This window comes from Cuculus canorus, chromosome 16 (genome assembly GCF_017976375.1).
Source record: "Cuculus canorus isolate bCucCan1 chromosome 16, bCucCan1.pri, whole genome shotgun sequence".
Classification (NCBI taxonomy): domain Eukaryota; kingdom Metazoa; phylum Chordata; class Aves; order Cuculiformes; family Cuculidae; genus Cuculus; species Cuculus canorus.
The window spans coordinates 145,102-169,240 of NC_071416.1; the positions used below are offsets into that span (position 1 = coordinate 145,102).

The 24,139-nt window shown below is 49.0% G+C and overlaps 2 protein-coding genes across 4 annotated transcripts; both read right to left on the bottom strand.

Annotated features, from left to right (window-relative positions):
- Positions 1–392: 392 nt before the first annotated feature.
- Positions 393–4,301, bottom strand: TLDC2 (TBC/LysM-associated domain containing 2). Its single transcript, XM_054081206.1, has 5 exons — positions 2,326–4,301; positions 1,617–1,769; positions 1,366–1,461; positions 905–978; positions 393–548 (listed from the first exon to the last, which is right to left on the bottom strand). The coding sequence occupies exons 1-5, from the start codon at positions 2,701–2,703 to the stop codon at positions 413–415; spliced, it is 837 nt and encodes a 278-aa protein (XP_053937181.1). The 5' UTR covers positions 2,704–4,301; the 3' UTR covers positions 393–412.
- Positions 4,302–4,758: 457 nt separating this feature from the next.
- PIGU (phosphatidylinositol glycan anchor biosynthesis class U) lies at positions 4,759–23,710 on the bottom strand. Of its 3 annotated transcripts, XM_054081204.1 has the most exons (13): positions 23,492–23,710; positions 21,246–21,310; positions 19,949–20,008; positions 18,497–18,559; positions 16,882–16,991; positions 15,159–15,259; positions 13,150–13,247; positions 10,731–10,885; positions 10,092–10,235; positions 9,161–9,285; positions 7,949–8,091; positions 6,128–6,286; positions 4,759–6,090 (listed from the first exon to the last, which is right to left on the bottom strand). In XM_054081204.1, the coding sequence occupies exons 1-12, from the start codon at positions 23,619–23,621 to the stop codon at positions 6,173–6,175; spliced, it is 1,308 nt and encodes a 435-aa protein (XP_053937179.1). In that variant the 5' UTR covers positions 23,622–23,710; the 3' UTR covers positions 4,759–6,090; positions 6,128–6,172. The 3 variants fall into 3 exon arrangements, with proteins under 3 accessions (XP_053937179.1, XP_009563654.1, XP_053937180.1); XM_009565359.2 differs by lacking the exon at positions 4,759–6,090 and having other exon boundaries at positions 6,100–6,286; XM_054081205.1 differs by lacking the exons at positions 4,759–6,090; positions 21,246–21,310 and having other exon boundaries at positions 6,101–6,286; positions 23,492–23,633.
- Between the last annotated feature and the right edge of the window lie 429 nt (positions 23,711–24,139).

Consider the following 24,139-nt stretch of genomic DNA (forward strand, 5'->3'; position numbering starts at 1 on the left):
AACCAGTTTTCAACCCAGGAGAGTGTGCGCCTGTCCAGTCCACAGGCTAAGAGTTTCTGAAGCAGAATGCTGTGAGAAACTGTGTCAAAGGCTTTACTGAAGTCCAAGAAGACAGCCTTTCCCCCATCCAGTAGTCGAGTCACTTTGTCATAGAAGGTGATCAGGTTAGTTTGGCAAGATCTGCATTTTGTGAACCCATGTTGACTGGGCCTGATCACCTGGTTCTCTTGCATGTGCTTCATGATAGCACTCAAGATCACCTGTTCCGTGACTTTCTCTGGCACTGAGGTCAGACTGACAGGCCTGGAGTTCCCTGGATCCACCCTGCAACCTTTCTTGTAGATGGGTGAAGAGTGGTGCAGGAGGCATTGGTCCCAAAGCATCCCTTTGTCCCAGGTTGTGGCCTGCGGGCTCAGGCCGGGCCCCACACTTCCAGGTCCTGGATGCAGAATTCCTCCCGGCGCGAGAGGGTCTCGTTGTTGAAGGTCTCGCAGGGGTGGCTGCCACCGTGGTGCAGGTCTCTGTCCAGCCATAGCCCAAATCTACCACTGGGAAGATTCCAATGGCACAGTTGGCTGAGGGTCCCCTCTCCTGCCTCCTCGATGCCTAGATGGCCTCCCCAACCACCTTCCCATCCCTACTACCAGCTGCCCTCTTGCTGAGGATGCCAGGCGCAAGGAATGGGCAAAATGGGCATGAGACCTGACAAGCAGCCACCCCTGGGGCTGCCCCCTGGCCGTGGGCAGGGATCGGGGAGCATGAAACAACCGGTGCTGCTGAACAACCTCCACCAGGGTTTTTGGCTTCAAACCAAGGCCAGGCAGCCTGGGCTCGGACTGCAGCCCCAACAGCCATTGGGGCTGAGGACTCCCTGGGCTTCCAAAGCTGCCGATGTGGTTCCTACCTGCCCCCACCAACCATCAGCAGGTCCACATCCCCTTTCATGAAGAAGTTGTTCCTGCCAGTCCACTTGAACACCTGCATGGAGACAGCAGTTGGCTGGGGCACAGCATCCCCACACCGTCCTGTCCCCATCCTGCAAAGGACAGCAGGGGCTGCTGAGCAAAGCTCTGCCCATCCCTGCCGTATCTTGCTTCTCCAGTTGAAGACCTGGCTGAGCCTGTGGGCACCATCCTCGTGAACTCCAGAGGACTGAGGCTCCAGAGGCTGAGGGACTCCAGAGGCTGAGGGACTCCAGTTGACAGCTTCCCCCATGTCTAACCAAATGTGGTTGTGTCACCCAATGCTGTCACTCCAGACTCCTCCCCAGTGCCCAGGGGACCCCCCGGTGTGGCTGTGTGCCAGGAACATTGTCAGCCCCCCCCACTCCAGGGCACCCTGCAACTGGCAGCCTGCGGCCCCTACCTTCAGCTCTGGGGAGAAGGAGAAGAGGAAGGTCTCCCCCGTCCCGTAGAAGCTGCTGCTGCAGCAAATGGTGGTGGCAGAGAAAGCACCGAAGGCCTGGGGGGGAACAGAGCAGGAGGGGGTTCCATGGCTTGGTCCCCAATGCCAAAGCGCATTCCACTTCCAGCTGGCAGCGAGGCCGGGCTCCAGGTGGTGCCAGGATTACTGCCGCTGGCCCCACAGGGGCCAGACTGGGGAGAATCCAGCCATACCTGTGCCTCCGTGTCCCTGATGAGCAGCAGAGCCGGGGAGCCTGGCTGGGCTCCACACCGGTACAGGGTCCGCAGGCTGAAGCCATCCTGTGCGGTGCTGTACAGCAGGCGCCAGGGCTGCTGCGTCAGCCGGAGGGGCAGGTGGGGGCCCAGCTGGGGCAGAGCATGCTCAACCAGGGCTGCCTGGCCCCAGCATCCTCCCCACACCCTGAGCATCCTCCTCTCATTCCACACAAATATCCCCCCTAAGAGTTATCCCCAAGCATCCTTGTCTCCATCTTGTGCTAGCATGCCCCCATAGAGGTATCCTCAAGCATCCTCTGCATCCTCTCAAGAGGTGTCCCGAAGCACCTGCCTCCTCCAAGCATCCTCTCAAGAGCCCTCCTCTCACCCGAGCACCCTCTTGAAAGCTGTCCCTAAGTATCCTCCCCCTAAGCATGCTCCAAAGGCGACTCCTCAAGCTCCCAGTCCTCCCCAGCAACCTCCCAGGATGCTTCCTCCAAGCATTGTCCCCCTGAGAACCCTTCCGAGATGTCTCCCCAAGCATCCTCCCCCCAGAGGCACGGCTGAAGTGGCCATTCCTAGGGATGGGGTTGTCACCATCCGGCCTTGTGCTGGACCAGTTCCTGGCAGGACAGTGGCCATGGCTGCGTGGTGGGGAATGTGAGCAAGAGAATGCGGTCTCCATGCTGGTGGGAGTGTTCCTCACCTCCTGGATCTCCCCATCCCGCAGGATGTTGCTTGGTGTGCTCAGCACCAGCGTGGATGTCTCCTCCAGAGACCGCCTTTCTGCTGGGGCTGCTGGTGGTGCTCCCTCGCAGCCCAGCTGCTCCTCTCTGTCTGTCTCCCTGCATCCCACAGGCAGCTCCTCATCCTGGCTGGGCTGAGGCAGGAAGAGGTGAGCACCCTGCAGGCCCCAAGGGAGCAGCACCACAGGGAAGTTCAAGGGTGTGGGGCTGCCCCAGGGGAGGAGGAAGAGGAGGCAGGCAGGATTCCACAACCTCAGCCCCAGCAGAAGGGACAAAGCCAGGTCACAAGCTCCTCTCGCTGCCCAGTGGTGCGCGTGGGGACAGGAAGGTGCTTTCATCCCAGTGGCAGCTGGTGACTGTCAGGGCAGGCAGTGGTGGGACAGGCAGAAACCACCCCAAAGGGACAAGTGAGGCTGCCTCAGGCAGCAGCAGATGTGGCCCTCAGGGTACTGGAATCTTCAGCGGGGCTGCACATGCAGGGCTGAGTGTGCCCATCACCCACTGCGCCTCCCCAGCCCCTCGCCGTCCCCAGGGCAGCCCTGCAACACATCCAACCCCCCATCCCTACAACGATTCCAGCCCCCCTGAACACCCAGCCCGCCCCAGCGCTGCCCAGGCTCGCTCCCGGTGCCCATGCTGCCACGTAACACCACTGCGCTGGACCTACCAGGAGGTGGTAACAGGCACGAAGCCCCCTCATGACAGCCCTGTGGGTGCTGCTGGTGTGTTGGGCGCTGCCAGGCGCCCTCGACACCGCCCTGGGTTAAAGTTCACCCACATGGCCCCTCCCTGGCACCCAGGACATGACATGGGTAGGTGTGGGTGCTGGCATCCTGTCCCAGCTCCTGGAGTCAAGGACGTGTTCCCCTGCAGAGCCAGGGCCTGGGTGGGGCTGGGATGGCCCCTTCAGCCAGGTGCTGGGTGGCTGTCACCAATTTCGTGTCCCTTGGCCAGGCTCTGGATCACCAAGTGGGAGCCTCCGGATGTGCGTAGTCCTTGTTTTGGGATCAACGGGCAGGTTTGTGCCTGTGTTTCTCCTTACAACACAACTGTTGCAATGATTGTAGCAACTGCCAACAGTGCCCAGTGGATGAGGTGGCACATGCCCCTCACCCCAGGAGGGACAGCCTGGGCTGATGTCCCACATCAGGGGGAGCCAGGGCCTCAGGGAAGGCTGGGGCTTCGTGGCTGCAGGCACAAGCCCTTGGCTGAGGTGTTGCCCTGCCACAGGCACTGCTGGGAAGCTTCTGCAAACCAGGGAGGGGCTGTGGGGTTCACTTCCCATTGATGCCCCTCCAGAACCCAGGAGCCTGCCAGCCCAAGCTTAACAATATCCCATTTATGCCAACACAGGTGTTTCTGCATTCCCTGCATGGTGGCATGATGGCCACTATAGCCCTGCTCCACCCCATGCATTCTCGGGGTACCTCCTTGCCCCCCTGTTGCAGAGCCCATTGCAGCCCCTCACTCATAGAATCATTAAGGTTGGAAAAAGACCTCTGAGCTCATTCAGTCCAACCCCATCCTGCCTGCTAAACCATATCCAGAGGTGCCATGGCCACAGGCTTTGTGAACCCCTCCAGGGATGGAGACTCCACCACTGCCCTTGGCAGCCGGTTCCAGAGCTTCACCGCTCTCGTAAGTGAAGAAATGTCTCCTACCAACCACTCTAAAACTCCCCTGGCACAACTTGAGGCCATTTCCTCTCGTCCAGTTCCTTGTTACTTGGGAGAAGAGGCCAGCTCCCTCCTCTCCACAACCTTCTTTCAGGTAGTTGTAGAGAGTAATAAGGTCTCCCCTCTCCCTCCTCCAGAAGAACCAGACCCAGGGCTCTCAGCCACTCCTCCCAAGAGGAGTCCCTGCCTTCTCCTCTGCCTCAGTGCCCACACGTTCCCTCTCCACAACTTTGGGATCTGCTCCCCTGGGAGACCCAGATGCAGCCGGGCTGGGGCGGTGCTGGAAGCCACAGGAACCAATTCAGCTGCTGAGACAGAGAACAGAGCTGCTGCCCACAGACCCTCAGCTTGGTCCTGCTGCTTCCCGCCAGCATCACATCCCCCCAGTTATTTTCTGCTTTGGGGGAAAAGGAAGCTGTAACTGGGTAGTCTCCGGCTCAACCAGCCAGCTGCTCTTCAGGTTTTCTTTATGCCGCTGTCGGATTGAACCATTCCCAGCTTGCATTTCCTAAAACCAGACTGTGTTTCCGCACACCCCAGGGCCACTGCTTTTCCTCCTCAACCCGGCATTTCTTTCAAGACCCTTCCATCCATGTGCTTCTCACTGTTTCCCAGAGTCCCCATCATCCTCTGGTCCCCTCTGAAACACAGAGCACACCAGCAGAGTTTAAAACTTGCACAGTTTATAATGCTCCCTGCTTGGCACCCCTCGAGGTGCAGGCTGCGGCCAAGTGCAGGGGCTGAGCCGGGCTGGGGTCACTCCCCCACCAAAGCGCTGATAGCAGTGCAGTAAGGCAAAAGTTTTCACTGTCTAGAAAGAAGAGTGGCTGACACAACCGCCTGGGTACAGCGCCCTCACGGCTGCTTGGTACCAGGTACAGTTGGTTTGGATCTGTGACATTCCCAGCCCTTTGGACTTGTCCTGGGCTGTGGGGAAGCTGCCTGCTGGCCTGGCACACGAGAAGCTCTCACACTGCGTTTACAACTTCTCTGCCACCACGCGAGCAGCAGAGCGACAAGGTGGCCAGGTGGCTTCGCCCCAGCAGGTCCCATTTGCAGTGGCAGCAGTGGCAGCAGCTTTACCTGCGTGCTCTGCACACAGACACGAGGTACCATCACTGTCCTTGCAAGAGGGTAACACTGGGAAGTGCATATCCAGTGGCTGTGGAGCACCAGGAGCCCCACAGCTCCACAACAGCAGTGGCTGAGGCTCCTTCAGGATATGGTGAAGGGCCTCAAAGGGGAGATTTGAACACCTCCTGATCCCTAACACAGGCCCATTTCACATCCCAGCAATCACAGCAGTACAGCACAAGCCCTGCACTGCCGAGCTTTGTCACCCTACAATAACCAGGGGTAGCGGGAATCTATCTCCACAGTAATGTTCCTTCTTCTGAGACTCTGCAACGCAGCTCCTGACATGGAAGCTGCTGTGTTGCTTCTCTAGGATACAGCAGTTACCCGGTACCACCACGCTCCTGCTATCACTCCAGTTCCAGTTCTTATGTGTGAGCTCCAGGATTATTCCTGTGGTAGCAGCTTCAGCTTGTCCTCCTTCCAACAGGTCATTCATCCTCAGTCATGATTCATTTCCCAAGCACCTGCTATACCCAAGCACATGAATTTTCCATATCCCACAACAGTAGAAGCAAGAAATGGCATCTGCATCCCAGGCTGAGGCACCTAGAGCCCGTCTCGTGCCAGGCGGGAACATTACTGGTCAAGGCAGTGAGGGGAAAATTCCTGGAAGAAGCAAACATCTCCAAGAAGCAGTGATTAAATTAGACAGCTTGTGGTCTAAGCTCTTTCTGGATCAGAGATTCCACTCAGACACTTTCTCCAGTTCCTGACGGACTGCCCCGACGTTGATGGCTGAAGTCACGGTGAAAAGCATGGCTGAGAGAAGGAGGGAGATGCTCCAACAGAGGCATTGCAGCTCCTACTTGCAGCTCTGAGTCTCTGAACTCCCTCATGAGGGTATTCCCAGAAGAATTGCAGCCCTTTCTTTCAGCAGGTGTCATTCCCAAAGTCAGGCCTTATTCAGAGAACCTTCCCCACCCACCCCCATATACCCCAAGCTTTTCACCTTCCTTAGAGTGGTCCATGTCCCCAGGAATGGTGGGCACAATCCTTATTTCAAAACAAGCATGGCCTCTGTCCCATCTTGCCTCATCAAGTGGAGTCCGTGAATGAGGTAGTACTCTCGCCGGAGGAAGGCATAGAAATAATCCGAGACAAGTAGGATCTGAAGAGGTGAGATGTTCAGACACATTAATGATGGTTCAGAACAGGGAATACAAAGAGATGTGCATTTGTGATGGAGCCTGAAGGGGTTTAAGAAGTTCTCACGCTACTCATTGAGCTCTGCGAGAGGGGACACTGTGAACCTATGAACATGCCGTGTTCATTGCCTTGCAGCACTGAGTCAAGGGAGGCTGACACTCATCTGTTTGTTGCACTACCAGTGTGTAGGAATCACAGAGTCATTAAGGTTGGAAAAGCTCACTCTGACTGTCAGCCCAACCCCACCACGCCTGCTAAACCATGTCTCCAAGTGCCGTGGCCACAGTTTTTGAACCCCTTCAGGGATGGGGACTTCACTCCTGAGCATCCGCTTCCAGTGCTTCACCACTCTGCCAGTGAAGAAATGTTACCTAGTAGGGGTTGCTCGGGAGGGACTTTTTACAAAGATACGTAGTGAAAGACAAGGGGGAATGGCTATAAATTGGAAAGTGGAACACTTAGATTAGACATTAGGAAAAAATCACAATGAGGATGGGGAGGCCCTGGTCCGGGTTGCCCAGAGAAGTGGTGGCTGCCCCATCGCTGTAGGTGTTCAAGGCCGAGCTGGATGGGTCCTTGAGGAACTGGAACCAGTGGGAGGGTCCCTGCCCATGGCAGGGGGTGGAAATGGATGATCTTTAAGGTCCCTTCCAACCCAAACCATTCTATGATTCTATGATAGTATCCAATCTAAACCTCCCCTGGCACAACTTGGGGCTGTTTCCTCTTGTCCTGTTACTTGGGAGAAGAGTCCAACACCCACAGACAGTTCCTCTAAGGAGACAGCAGCAGGTCTGGAGTGCAAGTCTTATGGGGAGCGGCTGGGGGCCCTAGGGCTGTTCAGCCTGGAGAAGAAAAGGTTGAGGGGAGATCTCATCGCTCTCTGCAGCTCTTGGAAAGGAGGCTGTGATGAGGTGGGTGCTGGTCTCTTCTCCCAAGTAACTAGGGACAGGATGAGAGGAAATTCCACCCATGTGTGAAACTGTCCTAGGGCTTAGGGACATAATAAATAGCACAGAGAAGAGTGAGGACCATACACTGAATCCCATTCCCCAGGGATGCTGAGCTCTGCTTTCCCTAAGGCAAATGAAAGTTGTGTATCAAGAATGGCCCTGAGAGAAGCAGGGCCGCAGGGCCACAAGGCCTGGCACGACTGGGACCCTGCCTACGCCTGCAACCCTGCGTTTCAGTGAGGTATAATGCTCAGAAATACTGGTGCTGTGTCCCCGTGTATGGGCAGTTCTCATTTGCCTGTTGTTTGGCCCCACTGCTGCTGTTTCCATTCCCCACCTTAGCTCACCTCCTCCATTCGTGTGTGATCCTAGTCCTACCTTCCCAGAATGCTTTTCCTCTGCTGTTGCGCAACAGACCATGTAACTTGCAGCACAATTTGGCTGGATTGTTAAGCTATCACTCAAACACCACCAGAACTCCTTTCCGTTACTGTGGCAGAAGGTGGGGACCAGGCAGGTGTCAGCCAGAGACAGGAGAGGCAGGAAGCTGCCACGCAGGAGTGCACAAGAGCAAAGAGCCAGACACATCCTGCAGAATTCCCTGTTGCTGACAGGACATCCAGTCCAGTGATCTACCTGCAATGCAGCCCTGTCCACCTTGCACTACTCACCTGTCCTACATTGAAAGTCAACGTGATGGCGTAGTAAAAATTGGAGTTGGCACTTCCTGCGTAAATCCACAGATGCCACAGAACAGGGAACAGGACGGAGCAGACAATGAGCACACAGGACAGGATGAAGATGTTCCGGAGAACTGCAAAAGAAAACCAAGCTGTTAAAATGATGTGTCATTGAGCAGCCATACTCACGCAACCAGCAATGGTCTTTAGGTGTATGCAGCAGGCAGAGGCACTTGCCCACACATACTGGTCTCCAATAATCTTTTATACTTTGCTTTAATAATTTCCTGGCTAGCTTTTATTAGAAATCTACTGTATTTCCCTTTAAAATAAATACTTTTGCTGTTGCTTGAGTGTGAAATCCTCATTTGAAACTTCTTCCGTCTAGGTCCTGCTTCCAAACACTCTTCCTTGGCTTTCTGGTGTCTACACTACAGAATCAGCAGTTTTGAGAAGGGCCTTTCTGCCAGCATCATAACTCAAAAGTGTAGAGCACACCATTCCCTAGCCTGACCAAGCTGATAGCCACGGGCAATAATGAATTTGTGGGCCATAGGAAGAGAGATACTTCCTCAGGAGGTGGTAAGAAAATGAAAGCACCATAAGAGGAGGGAACCCATGTAGGCCAAACACGTTAACAAACACATGACCTCAGGATGTGCAAGCATGGCCAGAATCCATTAGTGTAAGTGTGTTTCAGAGGGACAAAAACCAAGCACAACTTCCCCTAAAAGAGCCAGGAACTATCAGGTCAGGAGAGATTTGGTTTTCTGAGAACTATTTGTGCCTGTCCTTTGGCAGCAGCAGTACAAAGCATCCCAGCTCTTGTGTTGCTGTGCTTGGCTACAGCTCAGCCCAAGTCCCTGAAGGTAACTGAAAGACTACAGCCATTCCCCTGCATAAGGGAGCTACCTGACTCTTCAGAAGCACTGCCACTGTTCTTACAAAACAGTTAATCTTCAGAACAACTTGGAGAGAGGGGGGAAAGCAGGTACAATTGAAAATTCCTTCCTCAACCACTTCCAATCTGAGTCCTAAAGGTATGTTACAGACTGCACCACCAGAAACACCAAGCTCCTTCCAGACACCCCAAGGAAGCCACAAGAGCCTGTGGACATGAGTCTGGTTTGGTGTAGCAGTGACAGTTATGGGAGAGGCCCTCTCTCATTCCAGATAAGGAACAATCAAACACAAAGAACTTACATCTGTAAAGGTGGCTCCAGACTGGAAGGAAGGCCATGTACAGGGCAATGTCTCCCACGGTGGGATAGGACTTGAAGATGGAAATGATTGCAAGCTGGACAAACATGAAGAACACAGGGTGTTCCCTAGAAGAGAAAAGACTCAAAGGATAAGAGGATGCAGCAGAGGTTCTGGAAACTGGAAATAAATATCAGCAAGGGCACAAACATACTGTGGGAAGGGCTCAGAGAGGTCCTTCTACCCTCATTCTCTCCAAAACAAGGCTCTGAATGCTAGGCAGGGTAGACTGAGCTGCTCCGCAGAGACGCAGTATAAGGGGATGCACAACTGCTCACTCTCTGTCTCAACTCAACACACGTCTACACAGTTGTCACCTGGGCTGCTCTTCCCCAGCTCTGTCTCATTTGCCAAAAAGCACCCAGCACCTCTTCTGTGCAGGATATTTGGAGAAGCCCATAGCCATCCCTCTGGTATGTCATGATGCCTGTACCCATTTCATGTCAACAGGAGAACCTCAATGAGGATCCAGGTGTTAAATGGGTCTTTTTATCAGAAAGAAGAGTAACGTCAGCACAGTCTGCTAGGAATGTCCCAAAGTTTTCACTTCCTTTCTGGCAATAAAGAACTTGAAGTTCCAGCCACGACTTCTCGCTTTCAGACTGCCCTGGCTTATCCTGGCAGAGAGCAGGCATCTCTAGAGCTTAACTTTCTACTTTCTCTTTTGATGACTGTAACACAATCTATTGCACAGCAGAGCCCAACTCACTCTATTTACGAGGAACAAAGACTGAAACTTTGGTAAATAAGGACGACAGGCCCTACTAAAAATCCCTATCTTTTTCAGGCTTGGAGATCCAGACATCTGAAACCTGTGCTACAGGCTTTCACCAGTCAACAGAGAGTAAAAAAACTAGCAGAGAAACATACTTACTTGAGTTTTATGGCCAAGGGGATGGTATAGAAGAACACATTGATTTGAAACACACACACGAAGAAAAGACTAAAGTGTTCAAACATCTCTGCAAAGAAGTACCAGAAAAGGCCAATATTGGGGGTCAGATCTGGAACGGAAAGGCTGAAATTCAAAAAGAAAGGTCAAGGTAACATTTTAATATGGTTGTTTTTCACTGCCCTGCTTCTCTTACCCTAATTAATCATCGTGTGCAACTGGATGGAGAACTTATACTTTAAATCCATGGAAGCGAAACCAAAGGCGTGAAAAACTGGAGGGAAAAGGGACTAACGCTTCCCTAGGCAGGATTTTAATGATTCTCAAGCATACATTTCTCCAGAGACAAAAGTTTTGCAGCTGTTGTAGCTCAATTATCAAATTCATTTCCAGTCAACTCAGTAGAAAACATCTCTTGCCTTCTCCAATTCCTGTTGTTACTTAATTAACAGAAGTTGGCCAATGCCTGCTCTCCTCCACACTCACTTTCTTTTCTTGCACTGCCAGTAAAATCACAGATCACACTCTCCTTACGACAGGAGTGGAGGACCTGTGTGTCGTGCACAAGAAACAACACAGCAGGGGCTAGACAGAAAAAACAGTAAGAACCCTTATACTTACATAAACCCGTACACAGATGGGATAAAATCCCAGGAGTTGAGGAGGAAGAAGGAGAGGCAGATGATCACCACCAGGCTGCACAGGTACAGGGCTGCATACTGCACGGTGTAAAGCCAGAAGCTTTTACTTTTCAGTTTTATTGGTATGAACTGACGCTGAAAATGAAACACAAGTGGATATATATCCCTCAGCAGGCGGAAAGCCACAAGAAAGCCTGAGTGTTCAGAACATAATTTTAAATCAATGAAAGAAAGCATCAAACACTGGCACTATGGCACTGGAAGAAGCAAGTCTCAAACACAATTTGTTTGATTTCCTTCACTCTGGCCAACTAACTCGTCTGCGTTGCACGTATTTCCAGAACTGTGCTTGAAAATACAGTAGCTAAGCTGGTCGTTTCTGCATGCAGCGAGTCAAGTCTGATGTGTGAGATTTACACATGCCTCCTCACTTTATCTTAGATATCTGCAACACTGCACTGCTGTCTGCCTCCTCTGGCAAACTCACATCAACAGGGTGACCGAGCATCCTGCTCTGCCACCCACCACCCTGTGAGGCCAGGGCTCTACCACGCTAACTGGAATTCATGCTCTGTTGAAATCAGGGAAAGATGATATCCAGAAGGTTCCTAAGCACAAAGGAGCCCCTCTAAGAGGTTGCCTCCTCAAAGACAACTGCTGCAGCCTTGACACTGCCACATGTGATTGGTGACAGGTCAGCCACGAGCCCTTGGTCACACTACACAGGTATCGCACTCCAAGAGGTCCCTTGACTGCATCAGTAAAGACAAATACCCACACAGGGGCAAACATCTTTGGGAATTGCTTTGAGTTCTGAGCACCAAGTCAGTGACGGAGCTTTCCCATCTGAAACTAGGGTTTACACTGGCAGGAGACATACAAAGAGTCAGCTCTGACTGACGTGGGCTCTGTGGAACGCTTGCTCTATTTTCTCAGTCAGAGTGTGTTTAATACCTCTGGCTGGAACAATGTCAGCAAGCGTACTCAGAATTTTTGGCAGGGTGGATGGAAAAGTGCCGGAGAAAAGCTATTTAATTCTGCACCAAGAATCCAGGAAAGTTCATTTACAACTCTGGATACAAGAACACACACAAGCATGGTCCGCTTTCAAAGTTGCAGATTACGCATTCACACATCAAAGCACTTACTGTGGCTTGTGAACACAACATTTGTATTTTACTGCCCCTTTACTGTCTAAAGTTAAAAAAAAGAAAAATGAGACCAAAATATAAAATATATAAACTAAATGCTCCATGAGTTATCCAACTGAAAAAGTAACACTGACTGCAGAAGTTCCTTCTTGCAAAGAGTAATAATGAAAAAAAAAAAATCTGATAAAAGGTAAGGGACACTCACGTCAGTCAGGGAAAGCAAATGGACTAGAACTTCTCTGTTCTCCATTGAAGTTCGGAGATTTGAGAATATGCTGGAATGAACCTGTAGTTAAGATTAGCTACAAAAAATCATGAGGGAGACTGGACAAAAGCAAAAAAGAAAGCCTTGGCGAAACACTCAACAGCAGGACTTTCAGAATGGCAAAAATAACAAAAATGACCACCGAGTGATCGGTGAACTGGGATGAGTCTCCTCTGCTGGTGGCCACAGCCTCACCTTGCTCCCAGGTAAGAATAAGATCAGCAAATGATCAGTCTTCATTAAGTGCATTTTCATCTCAGTTAAGCTGTTGTTTACAGTGCCAGCACAAGAGCTAGGGTAGACTGGAGGCAAACACGCAGGTGAACTGGCGATGAATTCGCTCTAGCAAAGAGCTGCCTCAGCTTTAAACCCCACCCATAGAATCGTAGAATGACCTGAGCTGGAAGCGATGCACCAGCATCTAGTCCAAATCCTATCCCTGCATAGGACAACCCCAAAATTTACACGTGTCTGAGATGTGCCACCAGCCTGCTGCTGGGCTGGTTTTGCCTGGAGCAGTGTCTGCCTGTCGAGGCACCAGGTACCCATGAAGGATCAAGGCCAGACCTGATGGAATTCAGGGGGATGGGGAAAGGACAAGGGCAACCAGCCACTTTCACGGGCATGTGCCTTCTGCCGTTAAACTCCAACTCACTGTTTCTGAGTCTGGACAATTTAAACGCAGATCAGTGATCCATGTCAGTGCAAAGGAAATTCCCTGCGTCTAAAATCCTCCTTGCTAGTCACGTAACACATAAAATAACACTTATTTTGGACGAGCTGAACACCAACCAGTTCCGTAGATGACATTCTGCTCCTTCTCTATGCACAGCCATCCCCATGAAGGCTTCACCCTTTCCATGGCTTGAAAAGAGTCACTTTTTCTGATACTCAGGCCTTGCCTGGCTCCCCTCTCAATAGCTCAGGCTGTCTCTGCACAGCCACAAGACGACAACAGGTACCGACAGTCAGAAACCACCCACCTGCAGAAGGTAAAGGAGTGCTGGAGCAAACAGCGTGAGAGGGTAGACAGATTGGTATGTTGCTAAGGCCAGGAACACAGCACTGAGGAAGGCACTACCTGCAGAGAAAAAAACAGGTTCATTTGTAAGGAACATCCACGGGAAGAAATGCACCACCCTCTGCAGGGGCTTTATAATTATCAGAACACCATTTAAAGGCGCTTTTTGCAGAAAGTGTCCTGGACAGCTTCCATTTTTTTTATGACATTTTCAACGGTGAATGACTCATACCAAGGTGATTCTCCCACAAGAAAGAACTACTGACTGGTTTATCTCCTATCACTGACACACAGAAAGAGATTCATGCAACCCAGTCTATATACAGTCTGTGCTGGCTCCTCTCTGTGCATGGGAATGCATCCACCTCAGTCATATCCTCATGGAAGTGCTGTTACACTGGATAATCTCAACACCAGACTGTGTCAGGGCCCTCATCAAAACTCTGTGAAACGCAGCAAGCAAAAGTGTGCAACTGAAGGAACAAAGTGGCATTAGCCCTACCTTACAGACACCAAAACCGAGGCAGAGAAAGGATTAGCACAGCTTTTCCAAGTGGTCTTAAAAATATGAATGCCTTTATTGAGGAAACTTTATTTGAGGTGTCTCAGGCTGAGCCAAGTGCTGAGTACTCACACTGCCCACCACCAACACCAGAAATCAATTCAAAAACGTAAACAATAAAAACACAAGCACCCAGTGTCGTAGCCTGGTTATAGCTTTTAGTCTTATGTCACTTGATGGATGTCATCTGTAAAAATGAGGCTTAGACAGCAAAAATCCTGACTTGGTGCACTGGACTATTGTCAGCCCATTGACATTCAACACTCAGTAACTTCTCTCTGCTTCCACCTTTTGAAAGAAAAAACACAAGGTTATCTAGTGATGAGCCTTCTCCACTCTTCAGCTCACTCTCCTAGACAGAAACACCTCTAAACTCTATTTTATTCAGTGTTCAGATCTGCGCAGATCTAAAGAAATCATAATCTGACATCCTCTCTTTGCCCACTTTAAAACCTAGAGGCTGCCACTCCTGATCAGGGAGGAAACCCAGGGGACAGCCACTGCAGCTCTGTCTAGGACTGAACTATTCGTCTTATAGTATCAGTCAATGGTTAAAAATCAGTTTAACTAAACTGACCCCACATGCCTGCTTCTGCAAATGCTTTTAAATCAAAGCCCCTCCTGCCTCAATAACTAGAGGAAAACTTTTGCTTGGAAACACTAATAAAGCCAATTTATATCAGATTTCTTCGTAAGGTCTGGATGCTGCTTGAAACAAGAGATCTGACTGACCCTTCCTCTGATCCACAAGAGATCTCCTAAAACATGTGATCAGTACGAATCGTGTGCTAAAAGACTTGAGTACTGGGGAGTCATAAAAGAAACAGAAACCTGGCGTTACGCACAAGATGAATGAAAGAGCCACTGTCCAAATCGATTCAGCCGTGCCGAATGCGTCCTTGGTTACTGTTCCTGCTTCCCAATGGCTCAATGAACCAATTTCCATCCAAGCTTACAACTGTGAGCGAAAGCTAAATAACAGCTGCAGGCAATTGCTGGCTTTTGAATAAAAGTTCAAAAATACACTTTGAAGATAATTTGTATACAACACTTTAAGTGCACATTCATGTACAAAAGAATAGCAGCAGAGCATTAAGCCCTCCTACAGACAGACATGCAGTTCTTCATAACAGAAAACTGTTCGAAGTCACCCAAGGAAAGGAGTCAGGTTTTAGAGGTGTAACTCCTTGGTATGCTGAGGTGACACTAAGTTTTGACTTGACTCTAAAGTCTCTTTATCTTGTGATTTCAGGTAGAACTTTGACCTTGCTCCAGTCCTGTTATTGCTGGGTTTCACTGAGATCTTTGCTGTCATCATATCTGCAAAAATTCCACTTTGATTTAATTCCTGCTGCTTTCCTGATCTTTATAGAAATCTCTAAAGAACAATTTTTTCTTTGTTGCATTACCTTTTATTGTAGCTAAAATGAAGAATGCAATGACACTATTGTTGATGGCGCAGGTGGACTTGGCCACACAAGACATCACAGTGTAGGGGTTTAACAGGTAGCTGAAAAAGAGCAAAGCTAAAGTTACATTCAAAGGAGACAACATTGAATTGAAGAGATGTCCAAACAAGAAGCAGAGGCACTTTGCCATTTCTTTTTGCTTATTTACATTCAAATTTCATCAAATTAAGTGAGCTGAACAGGTTCTTTGTTTGGATTTTGACTGTAGCCTCAGACAGTAACCACTGGAGAAAAGGAGACAATTCGGAAGATGTCTAAAAACCATGTTCTATCCTAGGAAATGTCAACCAAAAATGTTTCTTGCTTTGTAGACCCACTGTGCATTTAGTCAGTCAGACCTAGGACTATGGATTCCAAAGTAAACTCTTTCTGCTACTCAAATCTACTGTCTCTGAAGTAATGAAAATAAGAAGATAGCAAGATAGAAATAAATGCTGTGATGTTAGTGGAGTTTCCTTCAACTCAATTGCACCTGCACATGCCTGCTAGGGCAGAGAAAGTGTTTATGTCCACCACGACATGAACGGAGCACGAAAGCCGCCAGCTATGGAACCTTGGCATATTTCAATTGGAATTCAGAAAGTTAGCAACCTCTGAACACCTTTACCTTCCACAATGCAGCCACGCTTTAGTTCCTAAGGATGTCAGCTCCTTTTGGAAATGAGTTACAATAATCTCACTTAACTAGGTTCAAAGCGCAGGAAAATGATGGGAAGGATCACCAGTACAATAAGCAAGATAATGTACCAACAACCTTGCTAATAACTAAATCAGAGTGGATAGGGCTGATGATTTCCTAACTATCTCTTTACATTCTTCCTACTTCTCTGAGTCTCAGTCTGTTGCCTTCTGTGTTTCTAGAGAGGGCCTACAGCAGGATAAGCATGATTTAACGCCAACTTTGATGTGATAATATGCAACAATGATAAATACACAAGGGTCTGCAATTTACCAACTCTGCCTTTTGCACCCTGGGAAATCTACCTACAAAATTCACGTGAAAATCAGAAAAAACCCAACAATTTATCGAATGGAAAACTCTCTCTGACACAGAACAATTCAGATAATAATTTATTTGTGTCAAAATCCCAATGAAAAGAAGAATCCTTTGGCATTAAGTACCTTGCTTGTATATTATTTACTTTAGTTGAAGCTTTCTGAAATTAAAAAAAAATGTTTAGTACATAGAGGAACAGCAAAAGATGACATTATTAAGATGATGACTTGAGAACATCTTTCTACTGTTTAAGTAATTCTGGGATATTCAAGTTGTGACTTTCAGCAAACATTTCATCCAGCTACTCAAACATTCTCCTAATTCTTCTGAAAAGAGACATTTGGGAATAAATTCTGAGAAGTTTGGCACACTTTGGCAAAATAAATGGGAATATAATTTGTGCAGACACAACATTCTTGCTACCAAATTGATGACCCTATGCTGTTGGGCTGTGTTGGAGGGCCTGAATGAATTTACATTTGGAAAAGCATCTGGTCTTCACTTTCAAACGAGATATTCAGGGCTGTGGAGATTTTTCTGCATAACAGGAAATTCAGAATTTCTGGGGGGAAAAAAGTCTTCAACAAATGCTGAAGTCCCAAATCAGAAAAGTCAAACCCAGTGGGATCTGAAGAGGCGCAGCAGGTGACAGGAAGCAATACTTACAACAGTGCTACCTTGAGGGGGATGTAGTGCATCTCCATGGGCGTTCGGATGAGTTCAGCCACATCTGGCGCGTATTTATCCAGTTCTATCAGGAGCTTCTGCTTTTTGAACTGAACAAGTGAAAACGACTGTCAGATGAGGAAAGACACCATTTCTTATCACTTGGGATTTCTGATACTGTAGAGCACATACCAGCCTCAGGCGAGAGCCAAAACTCATGTCATGCAAGGTTTCGTACAAACAAAACAACCCCCTTTTCTTGTCCCAAATGCTTAACAACTGAAGTGGAAGTCAGGAGAAAGCAGATAATCTCTTATTCATTTGAACTTCCTTAATCCCCTCTGTCTAGGTCTTGGCACAGCTGGCAGTGAATTCTCCACACTAGAGTTTAATACTCTCCATCTTCCTAAAGCCTGCCTGGTCTCCAGCGAAAAACTGACTTTATAGATTCACTGTTCAACAGCGAAACCCTGAGAAACCAATAACAAAAGCAGGCAGTCTTTGTTATTTTCAAGGTGGACACCTCTATGCTAAATATCCTTTAGTAATCCCAAATCTCTTTCTTTAATCTATCTCGTTCTACAAAGCTTTCTACAGAGACAGAAGAGCAACTGCAGTCACAGCTACTGAGCTACGTCATGGAGAGACAGAAGCAGAGCAATCCTAGTAATAAATTCTCAATGAGCACAGTAACTCTCATGCAGGATTTTTACATGTCTGCAGTTCTATCATGGATTATTTCCACCTCAAAGACAGAGGACAAGGAACACACATATACTTGGGTGGGAGAACACACATGGAGGAAATGCAGCCCCTCCACTCACTGCCCCTCTGGAATGGCAGAGCACACAGCATTGCCTACACAAAATGTTCTTTGAGCTACTTATGAGAGAGGTGGGAGGAATAACTCAGCCCCAAATAGAGGTACTAGTAATTTGAAGGGAATAAGTAATGTTTAGTGTAAGACTTTCACCTTGCTCACTAGAATTATTTATATTGATCAGCATCCTTGGAAGGTTTTATTCCTTCCCTAACACATTCCAAGTCTATGTATTAACTTACACTGTGAGCAAACACAAACCCTGTTCATGGTAAAACATTCCAACTTCAGCGTACAGAGTGTAGAGCAGACTGTGGGAGCAGAGGCAAGAAAAAGGCATGCTCCAATCTTGCCAGATCCATAGGCCAGCGATTAATTCTGCATGCTGCAAACTGCCACAACAGCTGAAGGTGGGTTTCCAGCACATATTCTGAAATCTCACATGTCCTCTGCGCACTGTGACCCCAGATTTGTCTGCACTTCACTGGCCATTGTGTTCTCACTAATTTCTCAAATTCTTTATATTCCTTTCAGATCAAAGAATTCATATGGCTGTGATCATCATCCAAGTGCAGTATGGTAGCTCCAGACACTGATTTGTTTCCTACTGTAATACTGCCACAACCGAGGTTCAAATACCCCATTCAGCCCCATTTTTACTGATCATCCAGACATGAACAGATTTACCGCCACGAGGACTGATTGATACCACAGCCTCTGGCACCTGTTTTCTCTGCTACAAGACAATGATACTTGCTGGGAGAAGAGGACCAGCAACATAGCAAGTCAGCTTACCACAACTTTGTTGTAGTCCTGGATGGCCAAGTAAAGAGCTACAGCAGTTAGAACATCAGTGATCTGAAAAAGCAAGGCAGACAAAGACTGTGAGCAAAATAAACACACAGAGGAAAAGGTCTGGGTCACTACTGCAATGCTGAATAAGGACCCTGATATGACTCAGCTCACCAGAGTGAAAAACAACTTTTAAAAACCCTAGACTGCTGATTTGTACACTGTGCTCACACACTGCTGGTTAACCTCGAAGCCTTGAGCTGTATCAACAATATTAATACTCACAAAATGAAAGAACAGGGAATTGAGGGGAAAGAAATTGTTCATGGAAAGAAGTATGTAAAGGTAACAGAAAGAATCCCACATGAGGGATTCTAATCTCCCAAACAGGCTGAGAGTTAGGGCTATTCAGCCTGGACTCCAGGGAGACCTTAGAGCAGCCTCCAGTACTGAGAAGGGGCTCCAGGAAAGCTGGGGAGGGGCTCTTGATCACGGAGTGCAGGGACAGGACAAAAGTGAACGGTTTTCAGCTGCAAGAGGGGAGATTGAGATGCGATTGTAGGACAAAATGCTTTCCTCTGAGGGTTGGGAGGCCCTGGCCCAGGTTGCCCAGAGCAGTGGTGAGTGCCACATCCCTGGAGGTGTTCCAGGCCAGGCTGGATGGGGCGTTGAGCAACCAGATCCAGCGGGAGGTGTCCCTGCCCATGGCAGGGGAGTGGAACTGGATGGGCTTTGAGGTCCCTTCCAACCCAAACCATTCCATGATTCCATGACTCTATGAATCACTGCTCTAATCAGAGCACAGCGACTGGGGGCAATGCCCAGCTGGCTAATCCCCCTGTCCATTACTCCGGCAGGACAGTGCCTGAGCTGACCCAGACTTCCCAGGCAGCAGAACAGCCACCGGAATAACAGCACCAGCACAAGGCAGACGGCTGTAAGCTCTGTCCAAGCCCTGCCCAGCAGGGATCTGAGAAGAGAGGCTTCACCAGGCAGTATGTGCAGCTCACTGTATGATTTCTGTCCCTCTCAGTTCCACCGAGCTCATAGAATGGTTTACAAGAGAGTAAACCTCCGTTTGGAGGAGTAAGCCATTTCTGCTCTCTTTGCAGGCCTGAGATTTGGCAGTGGATTTCAGCTGTGTAGGGATGAGGCTGGGGGGACAAAGTATTCTGACCTGTGAGAGGCAGCCTTTGGAACCCGAAACCAAATGCCAGCACCCTGTCCCTCTGCGAGGACACTGATCTACCCAAGAACTCATCAAAGACAAGTAATATGTAAACAAGGGAAAAGCCCGAATGTGAGTTTGTACTGGCAAAGCTGCTTTTCTCATTCAACCGTGAGGTCAGCAGGAATCTGAACTACAGGGAGCGTGAAGGTCCCCGATTCCTGCATGAGGGAAAGGGAAGTCATACTCAGCATTTCACAGAATGGGACCTTTCCAGGAGCACTTACCATGAACACCAGCTCAGCGTATTCAATCAGGAAGTGGAAGAGATAAATTATCAGCGGGGTCTAGAAGGGAGCAGAAGGGAAACCCACATCAAATATTGCCCATATAAAACAACAAGTGATTTGATGAGGAAAATGGAGCTGTACTACAAGAGACTGCAATTTTCCGTAGGCTCTTCTACCACACTGTTCTTCAGAGTAAAATGATTAATCAAAGCACACTAATCTGGTCTTTTTCCTTGCAAAGGTCTCTCTTTTATATATATAAAGACACCATCAACTCTGAAAATTACATTCTACTCCAACTTTTCAATTCTACCAGCATAGTGCTAGTTACCATAGAAGGCAATAAAGAACAGCTTTAGAAAATAATATTTTCTTGAGAATCTATTTTTTTCAGATTGCTTGCAGGTACTTTTGAAAGTATTTCCTACACAGCTTGTTTCACCGTTTATCCTGTTGTTTAGATGAGCCTTTAATAAAGCAAAAAGAAGAAAGCATGTTAAAAACATAAAGCACTAGGACTACAGCCCTATCATCCTCTTACTCCCATGGCTTCTCCCTTCAATGAGGAAGAGCAAGTTTCTGAACTATTCCTTTGACAGAAAAGCTTGATCTGGAGTAAATTCAGTCTTCACTGCAAGAAAATATATTTCCTTTGAAATACTTATAAAATAACATCATGGCATAAATAAGCATGGAAAATATTTCAGAGTCTGGGAGAAAATTGTGTTTAAAGAAAAATTTATTGATGAGAAACAAGTTTTCAGAGGTAGAAAACACCTCCCTCACCCCTAGGTGACACCATGCACTGGTGCACCTTCGCATCAACAAGACCACTCAGGAGCACAGAACCCCACCAGTGTCTAAGTGCTTGGAGGAGCGTGGCGTTTTCAAGGTGAGGAACAAATGTACTGCGTGCTGATGCTGACGTTAACATTTCTGCAAATGCAGAAACTCAAGATGCTGCTATGCAGTAAAGGTGCGTTCAGATTCACAATGACAGTCTCTTCCCACCCCAGCCTCTGCTGACAGAAACACCTGGACGATTTATTTATTACAGACTTCCTGTATTTCAAACTCTCCTTAGGCGGTGAAAAATAAGCAGATGTCTGCCTACAACACAGTAACGAGTTATTCTGTGCTGAATGGCATTTCCACATTGTGCTATTGCACTGACAACTACACGTTCCAGGTTGTCTGAAGCCTTCAGGTCTCCAGCCTCTGTCAGTCCATGAGTGGTAAGACAAAGGAACGCACCACTTGAATATCATGTTTAAAAGAAAGCAGGCACACCAACCTCATGAAAAACAGCTCCAGAATATGGCGAGACCCCTAAATCCAGCAGCGCTAATCCTTCCACCACTAAAACACACAAAACATCTGCATTAGAACCCTGTCACGTGGGAAAAGGAAAAGCTCATGATGGTACAACTCTTGTTTTCAAAATATCCATTCATAAGAATTTCACACTGAATCACCAGCTGAATGGGTGACAGAGAACCTCAGCAAGCCAACAGCCAGCTGGAATCAATAGTTTTCTCACTTCTTCCATGCAAACTTCTCTAGTAACTGAACAGTTAGCTGTGATTCGTTTATTTGTAACAGCTAAAAATGCCACAGCTGAAATGTTTTGCACTTAACAGCATATAAATCACAGTGAAAAGGCCCTGGGGGTGCTGGTCAACAGCAGCTGAACACAGGCCAGCAGTGGCCCAGGTGGACAAGAAGGATACCAGCCTCCTGGCTTGTGTCAGCCATGGTGTGACCAGCAGGGAAGGGATCGTTCCCCTGCACTCAGTGCTGGTGAGGCCATGCTTTGAATCCTAGGTCCAGACTTGGGCCCCTCATTCCAGGAAAGACTGGAGCACGCCTGGAGAAGGGAACGGAGCTGGGGAAGGGTCTGGAGAACAGGGGTTGTGGGAGAAGCTGAGGGTCCTGGGGCTGTTTAATCTGGAGAAGAGGAGTCTGAGGGGACACCTCATCACTCTCTGCAGCTCCCAGAAAGGAGGTTATGGGTGCTGGTTTCTTCTCCCAAGTAACAAGAGACAGGACAAGAGGAAACGGTGTCAAGTTGTGCCAGAGGAGGTTTAGATTGGATATTAGGGAAAATATCTTTACTGACAGAGTGGTGAAGCACTGGAACCAGATGCCCAGGCAGTGATGGAGCCCTCATCCCTGGAGGGGTTCAAAAACAGTGTGGCCGTGACACCTGGGGACATGGTTTAGCAGGCACAGTAGGGTTGGGCTGACAGTTGGACTGGATGAGCTGAGAAGTCTTTTCCAACATCAATGATTCTATGATATTTACTGATTTGAAGTCACCTATTAGGTGATACCTTGTACATACACTGGAGAATACTTAATTCTACATCACAACATAGTATGCTACTTCAACTATTTTGCCTAATTAGATATGGAGAGACCCGAAACCTCCAAAAACACAATAAAAGAGCAGAAATTAATACATACTACCAGGCAAAGTTTAAAACTTTATCAGTTGTTGAAACTTTCTGATATTTTGCAGCATTAATTCAAATTCTTTGCAGTCATGTAATTACTGCTGGCACTGCAACACATGTCCAGGTTCTGTCATAGCATCTCCACCTAACTGAGCCCAAACATTCCCTGGCGACTGACCAGCATATGCAGTGAAAGAAGCTATGGGAAACAGGTCTATGTGTTCAGAGGGAAATCACAGAATCACAGGCTGGTTTGGAAGGGACCTCAAAGCCCATCCAGTTCCACCCCCTGCCATGGACAGGGACACCTTCCACTGGATCTGGTTGCTCAAAGCCCCATCCAGCCTGGCCTGGAACACCTCCAGGGATGGGGCAGCCACTGCCTCCCTGGGCCAGGGCCTCACCGCTCTCAGTGAAAAAGATTTATTCCTAAGATCCAGCCTAAACTGCATATAAGGTTGTCTTTAAGGTAAATTAAGTTCCTAACAGCCTCAAACACAACGAGATGGATTCCTCCCAAGAACCTTGACTGAACTGTCCCTCAGCCTTGGGAAGAGCACATGAGCCATGCTGGGAACTGTGCAGGAGCAAAGGAAGGTTGTGCATCTCTCAGGACTTAGTGTCTGGCAGTCGACTCCACACTGCAGCAGTGCTTTGTGCAGCCCCAGTGTAACGAGAACTGCTCAGCCCTGGATGCCAATGCCTTGCACCCGGGCCTCATTTGGCCCTTCTGCCATTCCAGCTCTGCGGCACAGGCACGGCCAAGCCTGCTGGGTCCCCTCACAGCGCCCAGCACTCGCTCTGCCCTCGGGACAGCCCGCGCCCACTGTGTTGCACAATTTCATAGAATCATAGAATCCCTAGGTTGTAAAAGACCTTTGAGATTGAGTCCAACCATACCTGACCACTACTAAACCATATTCCTCAGCCCGTCTTTTAAACCCCTCCAGGAATGGGGACTCCACTACCTCCCTGGGCAGCCTCTGCCGGTGCCTGAAAACCCTTTCGGCGAAGAATATTTTTCCTGATGTGATGAATTTTTTCTGATTTCGGTGAAGAATATTTTTCCCAGGCCGGGCCTCACCTCGCTTCCAGGCGTTGAGCGGGGTCGCCACCTCCACCCGCTCGGAGATGAAGGCGGCGAGGCTGGAACGGTAGAGCGCGGCCCGAACCGTCACGGCCACCAGCACCGCGAGCACTAAGGGAGCCGCCATCGCCGCGGTCGGGCAGCGGCCGCCGCCGGCTGTAGTTCCCGGGAGCCGCCGAGCAATGGGGCGTGAATGCGCAGCTCCGCCCAGGAAGACTACAACTCCCAGGAGGCACTGAGACACCGCACCACTTCCCAGCACCACCGCGCCGCTACGGCGAGAGAGGAGGGGCGAACTTAGCCGGAAAGCGAAGGCGTTAGGGCGGCTTTTCTGGGCACCGCCTAGCGGGGGTGGGAGCGGGAGCAGCCGGGACGGGGCGGAAAGGATGGAGCAGGGCTAAGCCTAGAGCCAGGGTAGGTGTTCCCCTTTCCAGGCAGCTTTGCTCTTGGCGCATTTCGACATTAGGAAGAAATTCTTTGCGATGAGGATGGGGAGGCCCTGGCCGAAGTTGCCCAGAGCAGTGGTGGCTGCCCCATCCCTGGAGGTGTTCCAGGCCAGGTTGGGTGGGGCTTTGGGTAGGCTGATCCAGTGGGAGGTGTCCCTGCCCATGGCAGTGGTGGAACTGGACAGGCGTTAAGGTCCCT

Bases quoted from the DNA above. Each gene is read 5' to 3' on its own strand.
- TLDC2 (XM_054081206.1), bottom strand. From the start codon at position 2,703: ATGAAAGCACCTTCCTGTCCCCACGCGCACCACTGGGCAGCGAGAGGA. The intron at 1,770-2,325 runs GTGAGGAACACT...GCTCTGCCCCAG, and splicing joins GGGATGGGGAGATCCAGGAG to CTGGGCCCCCACCTGCCCCT. The intron at 979-1,365 runs GTAGGGGCCGCA...GTCTCCATGCAG, and splicing joins CCTTCTCCCCAGAGCTGAAG to GTGTTCAAGTGGACTGGCAG.
- PIGU (XM_054081204.1), bottom strand. From the start codon at position 23,621: ATGGCGGCTCCCTTAGTGCTCGCGGTGCTGGTGGCCGTGACGGTTCGG. The intron at 13,248-15,158 runs GTAATGCAACAA...TTTTCTCTGCAG, and splicing joins CATTTTAGCTACAATAAAAG to GTAGTGCCTTCCTCAGTGCT. The intron at 6,287-7,948 runs GTGAGTAGTGCA...TCACCTCTTCAG, and splicing joins TGACTTTCAATGTAGGACAG to ATCCTACTTGTCTCGGATTA.